This window comes from Oncorhynchus tshawytscha, linkage group LG33, assembly GCF_018296145.1.
Source record: "Oncorhynchus tshawytscha isolate Ot180627B linkage group LG33, Otsh_v2.0, whole genome shotgun sequence".
Classification (NCBI taxonomy): domain Eukaryota; kingdom Metazoa; phylum Chordata; class Actinopteri; order Salmoniformes; family Salmonidae; genus Oncorhynchus; species Oncorhynchus tshawytscha.
In genome coordinates this window covers 10587429-10606852 of record NC_056461.1, presented here as the reverse complement: position 1 = coordinate 10606852, position 19424 = coordinate 10587429, and the positions used below count along the sequence as shown (strand labels likewise).

The window sequence follows — 19424 nt, the reverse complement described above, 5'->3', positions numbered from 1 at the left end:
TATGGATTCCCAATGAAAGCCCATTGAAAAGAGGGTGACCTCAAAAAAATCTAATCTGAATGGTTTGTCCTCTGGGTTTCGTCTGCTATATAAGTTTTGTTATACTCACAGACATGATTCTATCCAAATCTACTAATAATATGCATTTCTTATCTTCTGGGGATGAGTAGCAGGCAGTTGAATTTGGGCATGCATTTCAACCCGGATGTGAAAATAATGCCCCATGTCACCATGAAGTTAATCGTTACATGATTAACCCTCCTGGTGTGTTCCGGTCGAATTGGACCGATTTATACGTTTTCTCTCAGAAAAATGTAGTTCATTTAATCTGATTGTCATAAGGCTCCATGATGTTGTCCACACAGGACATCTGAACACACAAACTACATTGTGATGCTTTTCATTACATTTTGGGTGTTTTATTTAACTTTTGTACACCTGTGGTGTTCCCGGTCAAAAATGGGTGAGACTACAACTAGTATATAAAATTGAGTTCAGGCACATGCCCATTCATCAGAAGGACACACTTCCTCTCCCAGACCCCCACATGCATGTGTGTTTACACACACACACACACACACACACACACACACACACACACACACACACACACACACACACACCTCACTCCCCGTATTGGCTTCCATGGCAACCCCCACGGGAACCGTTCCCAAATAGATATCCCCTACGGGAACCACACCTGTTGGCTTTCTCACAAACAATTGCAATATTGTTTCAATAATATAGATAACTTTTCTCGCAGCTCTGGTACATAGAGCTTTTTTGTGGCAATTAATTCAATGCAGCACAATGACCAAACGAGATACTGTATGTGAGGCTCTTGATCATATCTTTGATCATGACACTGGTGAGGAGGAGAGAGGCCAGGAAACTGACAGTGAAGATGCTTTCTTGCAGCTCTGGTATACTCAAAAACAAGTTGCATGAGCTCAGGCCAATGAGGCCTACAGGCCATAAATAGCAAATAGAAGTTCAAAACCTGTAATGTTCACAAGAACTTAAGTTGATAAAAAGATCTAACACAACATTAGGCGATAATAATAATATATGTATTATTATGGATTTATAATCAGCTATAATGGGGCGGTCATTTTGGACCCGGGATCACATAATTAATTAACGTGACACGAACACAACAGGAGGGTTAATTTAATCGGGTAACAATTAAACATGATTCGTTGATTCGATAAATAACAGTCATCAGATTAATGAAAGTAAAGTCACGACAGTGGCCAATCAGATTTCAGGGGTGGGCCGTGGCCACACCCTGAACACGCCACTGCTCACATTCTTCTAGATACTCTCTATTTACACTTCCTTACACCCTGAAGTACACATCTGTATCTGTCAGACATCTCTGACTCCTCTTTCAGGTGCTTCCAAAGAAACAGTGAAGCAGAGTTCAGCTCTTTCAGAAACAAGATAACAGTCGTTAGATATCTTTCTCGAAAGGGCGCTGCCAAAGTGCACAGGAATGGAGAGAAATTAGTTATTATCAGCAGGTGAAAGTGTGTAAAAGCAAAGGTCTGTCTGACAGAACTCAGCCACATCGTTGGAGTTGCTTTGGTGAAACGAATGGAGGGTGGTTTGTTTCTTTTTGCTGGATGTGATTCGTGTTTGATTTGGAGGAAAGGATTCATGGTCTCCCTGTTGCATTTTAAACCTCACTGCTACCCTGCTGGCTCCGGGCTAGAGCTAATGGTAGTGGAATTCAGAGAGAGAGGGAGAATGAGGCATAGAGGAGAGAGAAAGAGCGAGAAAGATATATATAGAGAGAGAGAGAAAGAGAGAGAGAGAGGGGGAGAGAGAGGGGGAGAAAGATAGAATGTTAGAGCGAGAGAGTAAGAGTGAGGAAGAGATAGAGAGAGAGAGAGATAGAAGAGGAGAGAGAGAGTGAGAGTGAGAGAGCAAGTGAAAAGAAAAGCCTCTCCATCGTGTTCTAATACCTATCATCACTCACTCAATTTGCACTATTCTCCTCCGTTCTAGAGAGGGAGGGAGGGAGGGACAGAGGGATAGAGAGGTAGTTATGCCACAAAAGAGAATTTACTGAGATGGGTTTTGAACCATTGTGTTTCGTGTCTTGTTGTTGCGTTTGATTGTCTCTGTACCCAAAGGCCTTTGCCACCTTTACCACCTCTCCTACTGGGAGAATGAGAGGAGTAGAGCACAAAGGCCTGCTATGGAAACTAAACGATCTTGACAATATGACTACTAGAGATTTTAACAGAACATTTTCTAAATTGCCAGCATGGTCATAGTAAACACAGCCTAAATTCAAACAAACAGATATGAATGAATCAGTGACACATCACTAGCTCTTAAATCACACATCTTTTTTTCCCCAGAACACTCACTGTGTAGTCCAGCCCTGTACAGCTATGTACTGTACTATATCCCTATGTAGCAGGGTCTGAGAGGTAGCACTCAGGCAGTGTGTGTTTCAAACACTTCATCCATGATGTGTTACGGTCAGTCATGGTCACCCTACTAACACCAGACCATAGCAAGACTACATCTATAAAGGGGAGAAACAAACCACATGGGACAGAGCCCAGTAAATAACGCAGGACGAAGCAGTGTTATAGATGGACTAAGAACAGCATGGAAAACTACCAGAAAGCAACTGACCATCAAGAAATGCAATCCATTCAAGACAACTTTCTGGCCATCACATATCCTCACAATTATTAAGGAAGGCTAGGCTACTGGCTGTAGGCCTACAAAACAAACAACATTTTTTTTACAAGATGCCAGACCCATCTGCTCTGCTCCCATGTTACTACCCCCTCAGCATATTGCTCTCGGTTGATGTGATGGCAACTGGTCCCTAATTTCCCACGTGCTCTTGAATGAACTATGACTTCACCTGCAGACGACTTTCCTAGGACTACACCCGCGCATGCTTGAGAAACATGCATCCCAGATTTCAACCAGTTAGTTATATGCACCCCTGCATGTTGAAGCAATGGTTTTTCCCAGGGAGTGTTTACATTCTGTTTTGTGTGCACGAGGCTAACACTGAGGGTGAGAGTATCCATGTTGGTAGCCTGTAGATAATATTTGTCTAACGTATCCTGATTCCCACCAAATCTGGGTTTTGTGTTGAGTTAATTTTTATTTCGATTTTTTTGAAGACATACATTTTTTTTAATCATCTGCCTATTTCTGCCATAATTATTATTTATTCCTACCACTTCTAGGCCTACCGTACTTTAGTGAATAAAACCAACATTTTGGCACCGTAAATGCCTTTTGCCTATCTACCTGTAAAACCGTGCGACACTTCTACCTTTTCACAGTTGAACTGTAGGCCTATGATAAAAACAAAGATTTCTTTCATCGTGTTTGTCGAGGTGTGGGTGGTTCATTGGTGTGGATCACAAACCGACTCAGAGAATTGCCGGTGTCACTTTAACACAAACAGCAACTTCACTAGTAATCATTCTGACTGTTTCTCCATTCAGATGTGTTTTTCACAGCTCTAGCACATTTCCAATTTCTGTTCATATACTGCTTGTGATGACCCAATCATCAGCATTTTTCCCAGGGAGTTTATTTAATATACAAACATATCTAGGCCTACACACACGCGCAAAGGCACACAGGCATACAATTGCACACACACACACACACACACACACACACACACACACACACACACACACACACACACACACACACACACACACACACACACACACACACACACACACACACACACACACAGTGCCTTGCAGAATGTTACAGTGAGATATTTTCTATTAAGTCTTTCATCTCCAGTCTGAGCCATGTAATCGAAAATATTCTGTATATTTGTTTTGTTTTCCATCCTGAAAGGTCTCTTTTATGCAAAGCTTCACTCTATTTATTCACACATCACTTAGCCTGATATAATTAATTTCATTTCATTCATAGTGCTACAGTGGGTGAAGGATAATGTCATTTTCACCTAGTGCTAGAGTTCGGATTATTTTATTATGACAAAGTCAATCAAGATTTGATGGATTCCCTTTATTAGCTTCCGACAAATGGCCTTTCAGAAGGGAAGAGTGTGTGCATTAGATATTGGTGAGGGCAGAAGCATTTATGACGGAGAGAAGATAACGTTTTAATGGTGTCCTTAGATCTACAAGATTGGTGCACTTATCACTGTGACTCATCTTACTATTGGAAAGATACAGCAGTCAGGAAGTGTATCACTGCTGACCCCAGACCCACTCTCCGACCTTTAAACTCCCCCACTTAAAAAATATTACAGTTTACTGTAGATTTTCACAGTACTTTCCTTAGAATTCTGTAGTAAACTATAGTATACTGTAGGAGACTACACGACACACTTTTGTATCCCTCCCACCATGTGTAGTACTTAGTATATAATTGTGTAGTACAGTATTATCCACACAAAAAAAACACTTTAGTAAATACTACAGAAATGCCTGAAAAAACACAACAGTCCGCATTTACTATAATAAATAATACAGCATTCAATTTGCATATACCCTGCCCATTCTCCTCCCCCATGTCCCAATTTGTGCAACCCGTAAAATAACCTACACGCCGAGTATAGACAATATATTGTGTTCCCTACAGTTAATAAAAAAACTAGCTAAATGAGAACAAACACACTACTGTCAATACTACAGTACAACATACTACAGTCTGCAAAAACACAATAGTATGTACTATAGTCTGCAAAAACACAACAACAATTAATATAGTATATACTAGTCTTTTTTAACTGCAGTATGTATACTATAGAAAACTGTAAATACGACAGTATACTGTCGTAGTGTTTTTTCAAAAAAACTTTACGGAAAAAGCATAATCTGAGAACCGTGCTCAGAGCCCAAAAAATCCAGAGGAATATCCACCATTTTGGAATCAACAAAGTTAGAAACAACACCATAAATATTCACTTACCTTTGATGATCTTCATCAGAAGGCACTCCCAGGAATCACAGGTCGACAATAAATGACTGATTTGTTCTATAACGTTCCATCATTTATGTCCAAATTGCCACTTGTTAGTGTGTTCAGCCCAGTAATCCATCTTCATGAGGCGCAAACATTTCGTCCAGACAAAAACTCAAAAAGTTCCGTTACAGTCCTTTAGAAACATGTCAAACAATGTATGTATATCAATTGTTAGGATGTTTTTAACAAAAAACATCAATAATGTTCCAACCGGAGAATTATTTTGTCTTCAGAAAAGCATTGGAACGAGAGGTAACTCTGTCGGAAACGAGCGTAATGAGACCGAGGCTCTCTGCCAGACCACTGACTCAAAGAGGTCTCATGAGCCCCTCCTTTATAGTAGAATCCTCAAAACAGTTTCTACAGCAGTTTGGCATCTAGTGGAAGCCATAGGAAGTGCAACCTCATCCATTATCTCAATGTGTATTCGGTCGACCAAGCTTTGAAAAACTACAAACCTCAGATGTCCCACTTCCTGGTTGGATTTTTCTCAGATTTGCACATGCCATATGAGTTCTGTTATACTCACAGACATCATTTAAACAGTTTTAGAAAGTTCAGAGTGTTTCCCTTCCAATACTAATAATAATATGCATACAGTGCCTTGCGAAAGTATTCGGCCCCCTTGAACTTTGCGACCTTTTGCCACATTTCGTGCTTCAAACATAAAGATATAAAACTGTATTTTTTTGTGAAGAATCAACAACAGGTGGGACACAATCATGAAGTGGAACGACATTTATTGGATATTTCAAACTTTTTTAACAAATCAAAAACTGAAAAATTGGGCGTGCAAAATTATTCAGCCCCTTTACTTTCAGTGCAGCAAACTCTCTCCAGAAGTTCAGTGAGGATCTCTGAATGATCTAATGTTGACCTAAATGACTAATGATGATAAATACAATCCACCTGTGTGTAATCAAGTCTCCGTATAAATGCACCTGCACTGTGATAGTCTCAGAGGTCCGTTAAAAGCGCAGAGAGCATCATGAAGAACAAGGAACACACCAGGCAGGTCCGAGATACTGTTGTGAAGAAGTTTAAAGCCGGATTTGGATACAAAAAGATTTCCCAAGCTTTAAACATCCCAAGGAGCACTGTGCAAGCGATAATATTGAAATGGAAGGAGTATCAGACCACTGCAAATCTACCAAGACCTGGCCGTCCCTCTAAACTTTCAGCACATACAAGGAGAAGACTGATCAGAGATGCAGCCAAGAGGCCCATGATCACTCTGGATGAACTGCAGAGATCTACAGCTGAGGTGGGAGACTCTGTCCATAGGACAACAATCAGTCGTATATTGCACAAATCTGGCCTTTATGGAAGAGTGGCAAGAAGAAAGCCATTTCTTAAAGATATCCATAAAAAGTGTTGTTTAAAGTTTGCCACAAGCCACCTGGGAGACACACCAAACATGTGGAAGAAGGTGCTCTGGTCAGATGAAACCAAAATTGAACTTTTTGGCAACAATGCAAAACGTTATGTTTGGCGTAAAAGCAACACAGCTCATCACCCTGAACATTCTATCCCCACTGTCAAACATGGTGGTGCCAGCATCATGGTTTGGGCCTGCTTTTCTTCAGCAGGGACAGGGAAGATGGCTAAAATTGATGGGAAGATGGATGGAGCCAAATACAGGACCATTCTGGAAGAAAACCTGATGGAGTCTGCAAAAGACCTGAGACTGGGACGGAGATTTGTCTTCCAACAAGACAATGATCGAAAACATACAGCAAAATCTAGAATGGAATGGTTCAAAAATAAACATATCCAGGTGTTAGAATGGCCAAGTCAAAGTCGAGACCTGAATCCAATCGAGAATCTGTGGAAAGAACTGAAAACTGCTGTTCACAAATGCTCTCCATCCAACCTCACTGAGCTCGAGCTGTTTTGCAAGGAGGAATGGGAAAAAAATTCAGTCTCTCGATGTGCAAAACTGATAGAGACATACCCCAAGCGACTTACAGCTGTAATCGCAGCAAAAGGTGACGCTACAAAGTATTAACTTAATTAAGGGGGCTGAATAATTTTGCACACCCAATTTCAGTTTTTGATTTCTTAAAAAAGTTTGAAATATCCAATAAATGTCGTTCCACTTCATGATTGTGTCCCACTTGTTGTTGATTCTTCACAAAAAAATACAGTTTTATATCTTTATGTTTGAAGCCTAAAATGTGGCAAAAGGTCGCAAAGTTCAAGGGGGCCGAATACTTTCGCAAGGCACTGTATATTAGCATCTGGGACAGAGTAGGAGGCAGTATACTCTGGGCATGCTATTCATCCAAAAGTGAAAATGCTGACCCCTATCCCAAAAAGGTTAACTTCTTGGTGACAGGGGGCAATATTTTCACTTCCGGATGAAATGCATAAACAAATTAAACTGCCTGCTACTCATCCCCAGAATATAATATATCCGTATTAGTAGATTTGGATAGAAACCACTCTGAAGTTTCTAAAACAGTTTGAATTATGTATGTGAGTATAACAGAACTTATTTAGCAGGCGAAACCCCAAGGACAACCCATTCCGATTTGTTTTTTTTGAGGTCACTCTCTTTTCAATGAGATTTCATTGGAAATCCAGATTTCTAAGGGACCTTCTTGCAGTTCCTATCACTTCCACTGAATGTCAACAGTCTTTAGAAATTGGTAGAGGTTTTTCCTTTGTGTAATGAAGAAGTACGGCCGTCTTGAATGAGGGTAACTTGAAGTGTACTGTTAGATAGAGGTGCGTGACCAGAAAGCTACCTACAGTTTGTTTTCCTTCCGTATTGAACACAGATCATCCTGTCTACAATTTTATCGATTATTTACGTTAAAAAATACCTAAAGTTGTATTACAAAAGTACTTTGAAATGTTTTGGCAAAGTTTACAGATAACTTTTGAGATATTTTGTAGTCACGTTGCGCAAGATGGAACCAGTGTTTTTTCTGGATCAAACGCGCCAAACAAATGGACATTTTGGATATATATTGACAGAATTAATCGAACAAAAGGACCATTTGTGATGTTTATGGGACATATTAGAGTGCCAACAAAAGAAGCTCGTCAAAGGTAAGCGTGAATTATATTTTTATTGAGCCTGCAGGGTTGAAATATGCTTCTCTCTCTTTGTTTACGGAGGTGATATCCTCAGATATTAGCATTGTTTGCTTTCGCCGAAAAGCCTTTTTGAAATCTGACATGTTGGCTGGATTCACAACAAGTGTAGCTTTAATTTGCTATCTTGCATGTGTGATTTCATGAAAGTTAAATTTTTATAGTAATTTATTTGAATTTGGCGCTCTGCATTTTCCCTGGCTTTTGGCCAGATGGGATGCTAGCTTCCCACATATCCCAGAGAGGATAACTTCCTGACTGATGTCTTGAGATGTTGCTTCAATATATCCACATCAATTTCCTTTCCTCCTGATGCCATCGATTTTGTGAAGTGCACCACTCCCCCCTGTAGCAAAGCACCCCCACAACATGATGCTGCCATCCCCGTGCTTCATGGTTGTGATGGTGTTCTTCGGCTTGCAAGCCTCCCCCTTTTTCCTCTAACATAACGATGGTCATTATGGCCAAACAGTTCTATTTTTGTTTCATCAGACCAGTGGACATTTCTCCAAAAAGTACGAACTTTGTCCCCATGTGCAGTTGCAAACCGTAGTCTGGCTTTTTTTTATAGCGATTTTGGAGCAAAGGCTTTTTCCTTGCTGAGCGGCCTTTCAGGTTATGCCGATACGTTCATCTGCCAGTACGTTCATCTCTAGGAGACAGAATGCGTCACCTTCCTGAGCGGTATGACGGCTGCGTGTTCCCATGGGGTTTATACTTGCGTTCTATTGTTTGTACAGATGAACGTGGTACCTTCAGGCATTTGCAAATTGCTCCCAAGGATGAGGAAGACTTATAGTTTGTTAACAAGAAATTTGTGGGGTGGTTGAAAACAAGTTTAAATGACGCCGACCTAAGTGTATGTAAACTTCCAACTTCAACTGTACAGTGCATACATACATACATACATACATACATACATACATACATACATACATACATACATATAAATACATATATATACACTTAAAAAAAAGATATGTACTTTATTTCTCTCCAACCCTACCACCCCTCCCCCTATTGGAGCAAACTAGAGAACAGCAACGCTTAGGCCTTTATTTCCAGCTCATTCATACTATATACATTTTATGAACACAGTCTATTTTACAATAGTTGTATTTTATTTGTTTTTAACTCTTGTCCTTCCTCTACCTTCAACCTCTCCCATATATTTGATTTCCATTTGCCATATCTTTCAAACTGTACTCTTTCAAAAAACATTAGTTATCTTCTTGTTATTAGTTGTTATTAGTCCCTACCTTCAGCTCCATTCAACCCCTTCCAATATATCTCTTAACACCATCCATGTTGATGTTTCACAAAAGCTCTGAACCTTTCCAATCTCATTGTTTCTACAGATTGTACATTTAAAAAACATTTTTTTTGCTAAAAGTGTTATTATATTATTGACCAATTGACTATGACAGATCGCCCACTAATTCTATCTGCAGGGTTAGCTCCAGGTACCAAAACACACATGGACAGTATCAAAACAAATTATCTAATGATTCTCCCTCTTCGCAGCAAAGTGGAGCTGGGAAGGTTGTATCCCCCATATAAATAACATTCTGTTGGTTGCAAGAATTCTGAATAGTAATTTAAATTGAAAAATGCTACGTTTCGAATCCGGCGTCGTTTTGCTTATCAGTTCATAAACCATGTGTCATGGAATCGGTACGTCAAAAATCTCTTCCCAACTATTTTGCAGTCTATATGGCACGGCTGTCAATTTTTTGGGTCCTTAAATGAAACTGGTATACTTATTTTTTTATCACAATTTTCTTTAACCAATCGTGGTGTTTAAATTAGAATATATAGATATATATATATTACCTTTATTTAACTAGGCAAGTCAGTTAAAAACAGATTCTTAATTACAATGACAGCCTACCCCAGCCAAACCTGGATGACGCTGGAACAATTGTGACCTGCCCTATGGGACTCCCAATCTCAGCCAGATGTGATACAGCCTGAATTTGAGCCAGGGACTGTAGTAACGCCTCTTGCACTGATATGCAGTGCCTTAAAATTCTGCACCATCCGGGAGCCCAAGTGCAGGGCCGACAGACAAGTTCCTTACTTTTCCCCCTTCCACTTTCATTTTCGCGGTAATGCCAAAATTAGTAGGTTCTAATTGTGGGTAGAGCAGATGTTGCCATATGTTTTAGTTTGCTGCATGTATGACAACTTCACCAGTCACATTTATGATATAATTTATAAAGAGTTTACCTTTTTTTTTTTATTAAAAAAATATTGTTTTTTTAATCAATTAGTATGTTTATGTTGAACCACAAAATTTGTTGTATTATTTGTTCTGTCTTTTCTGGTGGATTAAATTCAATGAAGGGAAAAAGGCCTTTCTGGAACATAGGTTTTAGATATTCTTACTAATTTGCTAGGGAACCTTTTCGGATTTAAGTATAACTTTTGTATGACTGAAGCCTTTAGTGAGAGGTATAATGCTTTAATATTTAAACATTTCAGTCCTCCGAATTCATGTTCATTATATAAATGGGCACATTTTATTTTGTCTGGCTTGCCGTGCCAAATAAATTGGAATCATTTTTTCTCACATAATTTAAAAAACTGTTTGCTAGGTGTAGGCAAGACCATAAGCAAATAGGTACTCTGGGATATGACTAGAGAGTTAGTCAGGGTGATTTTTCCACAAATACAAAGATATTTACATTTCCATGGTAGCAAGATCTTATCTATTTTTTCAAAATTTCTATAAAAATGTATTGGAGTGAGATCATTTATTTATTTCGGAATATGCATACCGAGTATATGTACATCACCATCAGACCATTTTATTGGTAAACTACATTGTAAAGTAAAAGTAGTATTTTGTAATTATCAAATACGTAATCCAGAGTTTAGAATCCAGAGTATAGAACAATTATCTGGATCCTCTATGAGGCTGTGGAGGTATCCTAGTTGTGGATTTAAAAGAAAACATGAATCATCAGCGTACAATGACACCTCATTTTCGAATCCCTTGAAATTATTGTTGAATCTGATTTTAACAGCTAACATTTCAAAAGCAATAATAAATAAGTATGCCGATAGTGCACAACCTTGTTTCACTCTTCTTGACAGTTCAAAACTTTCTGAGAAGTAGCGAATATTTACTATTTTACACCTGCTCTTTGTCTGTGTACTCCAGGTGATCCAGCGAAGGGAAGATGGCTCAGTCAACTTCTTTAGAGGATGGGACCCCTACCGCGAGGGATTTGGAAAAATCACTGGAGAACACTGGCTCGGTAAGTGTGTGTGTGTCCCTTTTGTAAGTGCACGATCAAGAAGCACCTTGGCCCAATTCTTGGTTCCAGGACCATAGCTGAGTAGGATAATAATTTGAGTGCTGATAACATACTCAGGACCATGAGGGTAAATGTGGGTAGTAAATGTGGTTTGAGGCAAAGTCACGATTATTCATCTAAACACATTTAACAGATACAACAGGAGACTGTCAGAGCACCACAGAGTACTCTCCCTACTCCTCATTCAGAGGGTGTAGTTGTCTTCTTTGTCCGTGAAATATAAAGTAGTGTACAGGCTAGAAAGGGATTTACAAGCTGCTGCTGCTGCTTCCTGCGCCATCCACTTTCTTCCTTCCCTTCCCTTCCTTCCTTCCCTCACTCTCTCTCTCTCTTCTTTTCTTGCTATTTGTCTCCCAGCCCAGTTCTCACTCTCCTTTCCTGTGCTTTGTTCATAAAGCCTGTTCTTAGTGTGCCTGCATGTTCCTGGAGTCCAAGCTGTCTGCTTACAGACTAAATAGTGTGTACGTTTCTTTGTAGCTTCAGAAGTGTGTTCCGTAGACGTAGCCTGCTTTGCTGTTGTCCTGTATCTTCAGTACTGCAGAACTGCCTGCCTGTGTAACTATGTACTGTATCTGCTACAGTGTGTCCTGTCCTGCAGCCATACTGTGCTGCCAGTAGATGATCTTAGTGTGATCTTACAGTGCCTTCGGAAAGTATTCAGAAGCCTTGACTTTTCCACATTTTGTTACGTTACAGCCTTAATATAAAATTGATTAAATAATACAATTTCCTCAGATATCTAAACACAATAACGCATTGACAAATCTAAAGCAGTTTTTTATAATTGTTTGCAAATGTATTAAAAACAAAAAACAGAAATAGCTTTTTTCCATACAGTTAAAGTCGTAAGTTTACATACACTAGGTTGGAGTAATTAAAACTCATTTTTAAACCACTTCACAAATTTCTTGTTAACAAACTACAGTTTTTGCAGTACACAAGTCATTTTTCCAACAATTACTTACAGACAGATTATTTCACTTATAATTCACTATATCACAATTCCAGTTGGTCAGAAGATTACAAACACAAACTTGACTGTGCCTTTAAACAGCTTGGAAAATTCCAGAAAATTATGTCAATTATGTCATTTAGAAGCTTCTGATAGGCTAATTTACATAATTTGAGTCAATTGGAGGTGTACCTGTGAATTTAATTCAAGGCCTACCTTCAAACTCAGTGCCTCTTTGCTTGACATTATGGGAAAAGCAAAAGAAATCCGCCAAGACCTCAGAAATTTTTTTGTAGACATCCACAAGTCTGGGCCATCCTTGGGAGCAATTTTCAAACGCCTGAAGGTACCACATTCATCTGTACAAACAATAGTATGCAAGTATGAACACCATGGGACCATGCAGCTGTCATACCGCTCAGGAAGGAGATGCATTAGAGATGAATGTACTTTGGTGCGAAATCTCCTAGAGATGAATGTACTTTGGTGCGAAAAGTGCAAATCAATGCCAGAACAACAGCAAAGGACCTTGTGAAGATGCTGGAGGAAACAGGTACAAAATGATCTATATCCACAGTAAAACGAGTCCTATCTCTACATAACCTGAAAGGCCGCTCAGTAAGGAAGTAGCCACTGCTCCAAAACCGCCATAAAAACGCCAGACTGCAGTTTGCATCTGCACATGGGGACAAAGATTGTACTTTTTGGAGTAATGTCCTCTTGTCTGATGAATCAAAAATGGAACTGTTTGGCCATAATGACTATCGTTATGTTTGGAGGAAAAAGGGGGAGGCTTGCAAGCCGAAGGACACCATCCTAACTGTGAAACACAGGGATGGCAGCATCATGTTGTGGGGGTGCTTTGCTGCAGGAGGGACTGGTGCATTTCACAAAATAGATGGCATCTCAAGACATCAGTCAGGAAGTTAAAGCTTGGGCGCAAGTGGGTCTTCCAAATTTACAATGACCTCAAGCATACTTCCAAAGTTGTGGCAAATGGCTTCAGGACAACAAAGTCAAGGTATTGGAGTGGCCATCAGAAAGCCCTGAAGTCAATCCCATAGAAAATGTGTGGGTCAAACTAAAGAAGCGTGTGCGAACGTGGAGGCCTAAAAACCTGACACCAGGTCTGTCAGGAGGAATGGGCCAAAATTCACCCAATTTTTTGTGGGAAAATTGTGGAAGGCTACCCAAAATGTTTGACCCAAATTAAACAATTTGAAGGCAATGCTACCAAATACTCTTTGACTGTATGTAAACTTCTGACCCACTGGGAATGTGAGGAAAGAAATTAAAGCTGAAATAAATCATTCTCTCTACTATTATTCTGACATTTCACATTCTTAAAAAAAGTAATTGATCTTAACTGACCTAAAACAGTGAATTTTTACTAGGATAAAATGTCAGGAATTGTGAAAAACTGAGTTTAAATGTATTTGGCTAAGGTGTATCTAAACTTCCAACTTCAACAGTAAGAATTCAGGTCCTTCGATATGAGACTCGAAATTTAGCTCAAGTGGACCGTGTTTCCATTGATCATCCTTGAGATGTTTTTACAACTTGATTGGAGTCCACCTGTGGTAAAATCAATTCAACACCATGTCAGAGCAAAAACCAAGCCATGAGGTCGAAGGAATTGTCCATAAAGCTCCAAGACAGGATTGTGTCAAGGAGCAGATCTGGGGAAGGGTACCAAAACATTTCTGCAGCCTTAAAGGTCCCCAAGAACACATTGGCCTCCATCATTTTTAAATGGAAGTACTGAGTAAAGGGTCTGAATACTTATATAAATGTAATATTTCAGTTTATTTGTAATAAATTACATATTTTTCTTCTAAAAACAGGGGTATTATGTGTAGATTGATGAGGAAAAAAACTATTTAATAAAATTTAGATTATGGCTGTAACCTAACAAAATGTAGAAAAGGTCAAGGGATCTGAATACCTTCTGAAGGCACTGTGTATCTGCAGTACTGTGGTGTGTTCTGCCCATGTATCTGTAGAAGTAGTAGTGTGTACTGTAGACTGTCCATGTAGTTGTCAGACAGTTCTTCTCAGACAATGCTCTGCCTGTGTAGGTAGGTGACTGGGTTTGTATCTGCAGTGTGTTTAGCTGTAATGTGATATCTCCACCTCCGTCTGATGTAGAAAAGGTCATCCCATCTTTTGCAGCGGCTCGTTAAAGACAAACTAACGACCGCCGAGGGAACAAAGGAGGAAAAGCTATGTTTTTTTGCCCCAATCTCTTTCCTTTCTCCCTCTCCCTGGCCATCGACACAACTAAAAAAATATAACCAAGGCGCAGAGTTTAGCGCTTTTGTCGTGCCATAATTGAGATGTTAAACCCCGTTATCGGTGTATGTACATGTGATTGCAGGAGAGGTGAGAAGAGGTATGTGCGCGGGAATGCATTTATGTCTGTCTGTCTGTCTGTGTGTTGGGAGGTGCCCAAAACTCAAAGACTAGCGTTTTGGGATGACAGTCCTGTCTGTGTCACTGAGATTGTCGAGTTCTCCAAAAACCACGGGCAGGGGGAAGAGAGGGAGAGAGGGAGAGCTATATAGAGAGAGCACTCTGGACACAGCAGGGTCGAGAAAACACTTGATAAATCCTTTTATAGGCAGCAGGCACGGCCCTCATCCTCTCCTGCTGGTTCTGTCCTTCTCTCTGTCTCTGTCCGATGTAGGAGGGCTGTGGTAGAGGTCTACAATTGATTTAGGGAGGTTGGCAATGACACTTTTTTGAAAGATGCCAGTTGTAGTTTATTAAATAGATGTGTCGATTGATGAGGGAAAACAACGATTTAATACATTTTAGAATAAGGCTGTAAACTGAGTTTAGCTCACACAGACAGTTTACCCCTTTTCTCACTTAACTCAAAATTGGAATATATTATGCCGTCTGTGACTCATCCATAAGTGAAGACCACCTGTCTTCATTCTAGTTTCTCTCTCTCAATGTACCCCCTTCTCTGTGTGTGTGTGTGTGTGTGTGTGGGGGGGGGTCTTCACCTCTCAGATCAATAAAAAAAAACACCACCAGAAACTCAGTAAATTAACTCCCCAGCCCATAGTACCAGTCTCTCAGCAAAGGTGTAACAATCTTCCAACACAGCAGGGACTCCACAGCACAACTACACACATTGTACGCTGAACTATTGTATATAAATAGAAGTGTGTCAATTTTACATCCAACCATTATACACAGTGTACAAAACATGAGGAACACTTTCCCAATATTGAGTTGCACCACCTTTTGCCCTCAGAGCAGCCTCAATTTGTTGGGGCATGGACTCTATAAAGTGTCGAAAGCGTTCCCACAGGAATGCTGGCCGATTGGTAGTGGACCATTCTTGATACACATAGGAAACTGTTGAGTGTGAGAAACCCTGCAGCGGTTGCAGCTCTTGACACACACAAAGCAGTGTGCCTGGCACCTACTGACATACCTGGTTCAAAGGCACTTAAATATTTTATTTTGCCCATTCACCCTCTGAATGACAGACATACACAATCCATGGTGCGGTCCAAACACTTAAAAGACACACCCTCATACACTTATGCCCTTGGGGGAATCCCCCTCACCATCTTGGAGGGCGGTCCAAATGATTAGCCAAGCAAGGGAAGTTTGCAACGTAAGCCCCTCAGCCCTTATTTTTAGTCGGCTTTGCGAGTGTCACGAATGTTGTTGTAAGAATCGGACCAAGGCGCAGCGTACGTAGAGTTCCACATGTTTATTAAACGAAACTCACAAAAACAATAAAGAGCAAAACGATACGTGACAAGATCCCAACAGACAACAGGTGGGAAAAGGCTGCCTAAATATGATCCCCATTCAGAGACAACGATAGACAGCTGCCTCTGATTGGGAACCATACCAGGCCAACATAGAAATAACAAAACTAGAATGCCCACCCTAGTCACACCCCGACCTAACCCAAAATAGAGAATAAAGGATCTCTAAGGTCAGGGCGTGATAGCGAGTGTACAATTATGTTCACTCCGGGGCCTGAAACGCCCCATAATTCAATTTGTAACAATTGTACATCCACTAAGAAAAGTCAGGGAAAACTTTTAAAAAACATCAATGGAGAAGTCAGCATACAAGTTTAAGTAAAAACGAATGCAAATAAGTTAGAAATTGTGCTACTAATGCACATGACGGCATAAACACGTCTCATACAAAGTAAATATGTTTTGTTTGGATATCTTTTGGAATTGGTAGAAATAAAACATTTCCCCTTTTCAGAAGTTCCAGCTAAGCAGGCTAACGTTAGTTAGCTAATAAATTTGCTAGCGATCATACAGTAGGTGTATATTAATAATTATATATTTAGTATAAGTAGACATGCACTCGTAATAGACTGTAGCGCATATAAAGCACCCACAAGCTACCAGTGGCTGAAAACACAATCGTCGCGGGATTAAGGAGTGACGGATTTCCGACCAAGGGTGTATACTCTTCAGACGTCATGATACGTCATCAGCAGTGTCCACTTAATCTGAGGGCTGAGGGGATAGGCTGTGTCTTAAGTGTTTGGACCGCAACCCATGTCTCAATTGTCTCAATGCTTAAAAATCCTTCTTTAACCCGTCTCCTCCCCTTCATCTACACTGATTGAAGTGGATTTAACAGGTGACATCAATAAGGGAAAATAGCTTTCACCTGGTCAGTCTATGTCAGGTTTTCCCAAATTCGTTCATCAGGATCCCTGGGGGGGCACATTTTGGTTTTTGCCCTAGCACTAAATCAAATCAAATTGTATTTGTCACATACACATGGTTATCAGATGTTAATGTGAATGTAGCAACATGCTTGTGCTTCTAGTTCCGACAATGCAGTAATAACCAACGAGTAATCTAACCTTACAATTTCACAACAACTACCTTATACACACAAGTGTGTGAAGAGTATGTACATACAAATATATGAATGAGTGATGGTACAGAACGGCATAGGCATTAGGCATAGGCAAGATGCAGTAGATGGTATTGTGTACAGTATATACATATGACATGAGTAATGTAGGGTATGTAAACATATGAAAGTGGCATTGTTTAAAGTGGCTAGGGATACATTTTTTCATTATTTTTTACATTATTAAAGTGGCTGGAGTTGAGTCAGTATGTTGGCAGCAGCCACTCAATGTTAGTGGTGGCTGTTTAACAGTCTGATGGCCTTGAGATAGAAGCTGTTTATCAGTCTCTCGGCCCCTGCTTCGATGCACCTGTACTGACCTCGCCTTCTGGATGATAGCGGGGTGAACAGGCAGTGGCTCGGGTGGTTGTTGTCCTTGATGATCTTTATGGCCTTCCTGTGACATCGGGTGGTGTAGGTGTCCTGGAGGGCAGGTAGTTTGCCCCCGCTGATGCGTTGTGCAGACCTCACTACCCTCTGGATAGCCTTATGGTTGTGGGCGGATCAGATGCCGTACCAGGCGGTGATACAGCCCGACAGGATGCTCTCGATTGTGCATCTGTAAAAGTTTGTGAGTGCTTTAGGTGACAAGCCGAATTTCTTCAGCCTCCTGAGGTTGAAGAGGTGCTGCTGCGCCTTCTTCACCACGCTGTCTGTGTGGGTGGACCAACAGTTTGTCCGTGATGTGTACTCCAAGGAACTTAAAACTTACTACCCTCTCCACTACTGTCCTGTCGATGTGGATAGTGGGGTGCTCCCTCTGCTGTTTCCTGAAGTCCATGATCATCTCCTTTGTTTTGTTGACGTTGCGTGTGAGGTTATTTTCCTGACACCACAATCCGAGGGCCCTCAACTCCTCCCTGTAGGCCATCTCGTCGTTGTTGGTAATCAAGCCTACCACTGTAGTGTCATCTGCAAACTTTATGATTGAGTTGGAGGCGTGCATGGCCACACAGTCGTGGGTGAACAGGGAGTACAGGAGAGCGCTCAAAACACACCCTTGTGGATCCCCAGTATTGAGGATCAGCAGGGTGGAGATGTTATTACCTACCCTCACCACCTGGGAGTGGCACATCAGGAAGTCCAGTACCCAGTTCCACAGGGCGAGGTCGAGTCCCAGGGTCTCGAGCTTGATGACGAGTTTGGAGTTTACTATGGTGTTAAATGCTGAGCTGTAGTCGATGAACAGTATTCTCACATAGGTATTCCTCTTGTCCAGATGGGTTAGGGCAGTGTGCAGTGCGGTTGCATCGTCTGTGGACTTATTGGGGCGGTAAGCAAATTGGAGTGGGTCTAGGGTGTCAGGTTGGGTGGAGGTCATATGGTCCTTGACTAGTCTCTCAAAGCACTTTCATGATGACGGAAGTGAGTGCTACGGGGCGGTAGTCGTTTAGCTCAGTTACTTTAGCTTTTTAATGGTTACTTTAGCTTTAACAATGGTGGCCCTCTTGAAGCATGAGGGGACAGCAGACTGGGATAAGGATTGAATATGTCCGTAAACACACCAGCCAGCTGGTCTGCGCATGTTCTGAGGACGCGGCTGGGAATGCCGTCTGGTCCTGCAGCCTTGCGAGGCTTAACACATTTAAATGTTTTACTCACGTCAGCTGCAGTGAAGGAGAGTCCGCAGGTTTTGGTAGCGGGCCGTGTCAGTGGCACTGTATTGTCCTCAAAGCGAGCAAAGAAGTTATTTAGTCTGTCTGGGAGCAAGACATCCTGGTCCACGACGGGGCTGGTTTTCTTTTTGTAATCCGTGATTGACTGTAGACCCTGCCACATACCTCTTGTGTCTGAGCCATTGAATTGCGACTCCACTTTGTCTCTATACTGACGCTTAGCTTGTTTGATTGCCTTGCGGAGGGAATAGCTACACTGTTTGTATTCGGTCATGTTTCCGGTCACCTTGCCCTGATTTAAAGCAGTGGTTCACGCTTTCAGTTTCGCGCGAATGCTGCCATCAATCTACGGTTTCTGGTTTGGGAATGTTTTAATAGTTGCTGTGCTTACTTGCTAATAAACTCGCTCACCGAATCAGAGTATTTGTCAATGTTGTTGTTTGATGCAATGCAGAACATATCCCAGTCCTGGTGATCGAAGCAATCTTGAAGCGTGGAATCAGATTGGTCAGACCT

At 40.9% G+C, this 19424-nt stretch overlaps 1 protein-coding gene across 1 annotated transcript in view; it reads left to right on the top strand.

The window, feature by feature from the left end:
• Positions 1-19424, top strand: part of fibcd1b (fibrinogen C domain containing 1b) — a 248405-nt gene that overhangs the window by 141402 nt on the left and 87579 nt on the right. Inside the window, exon 6 of the mRNA XM_024397223.1 lies at positions 11267-11363. Coding sequence (XP_024252991.1) covers positions 11267-11363 — 97 coding nt within the window. The remainder of the gene's footprint in view (positions 1-11266; positions 11364-19424) is intronic.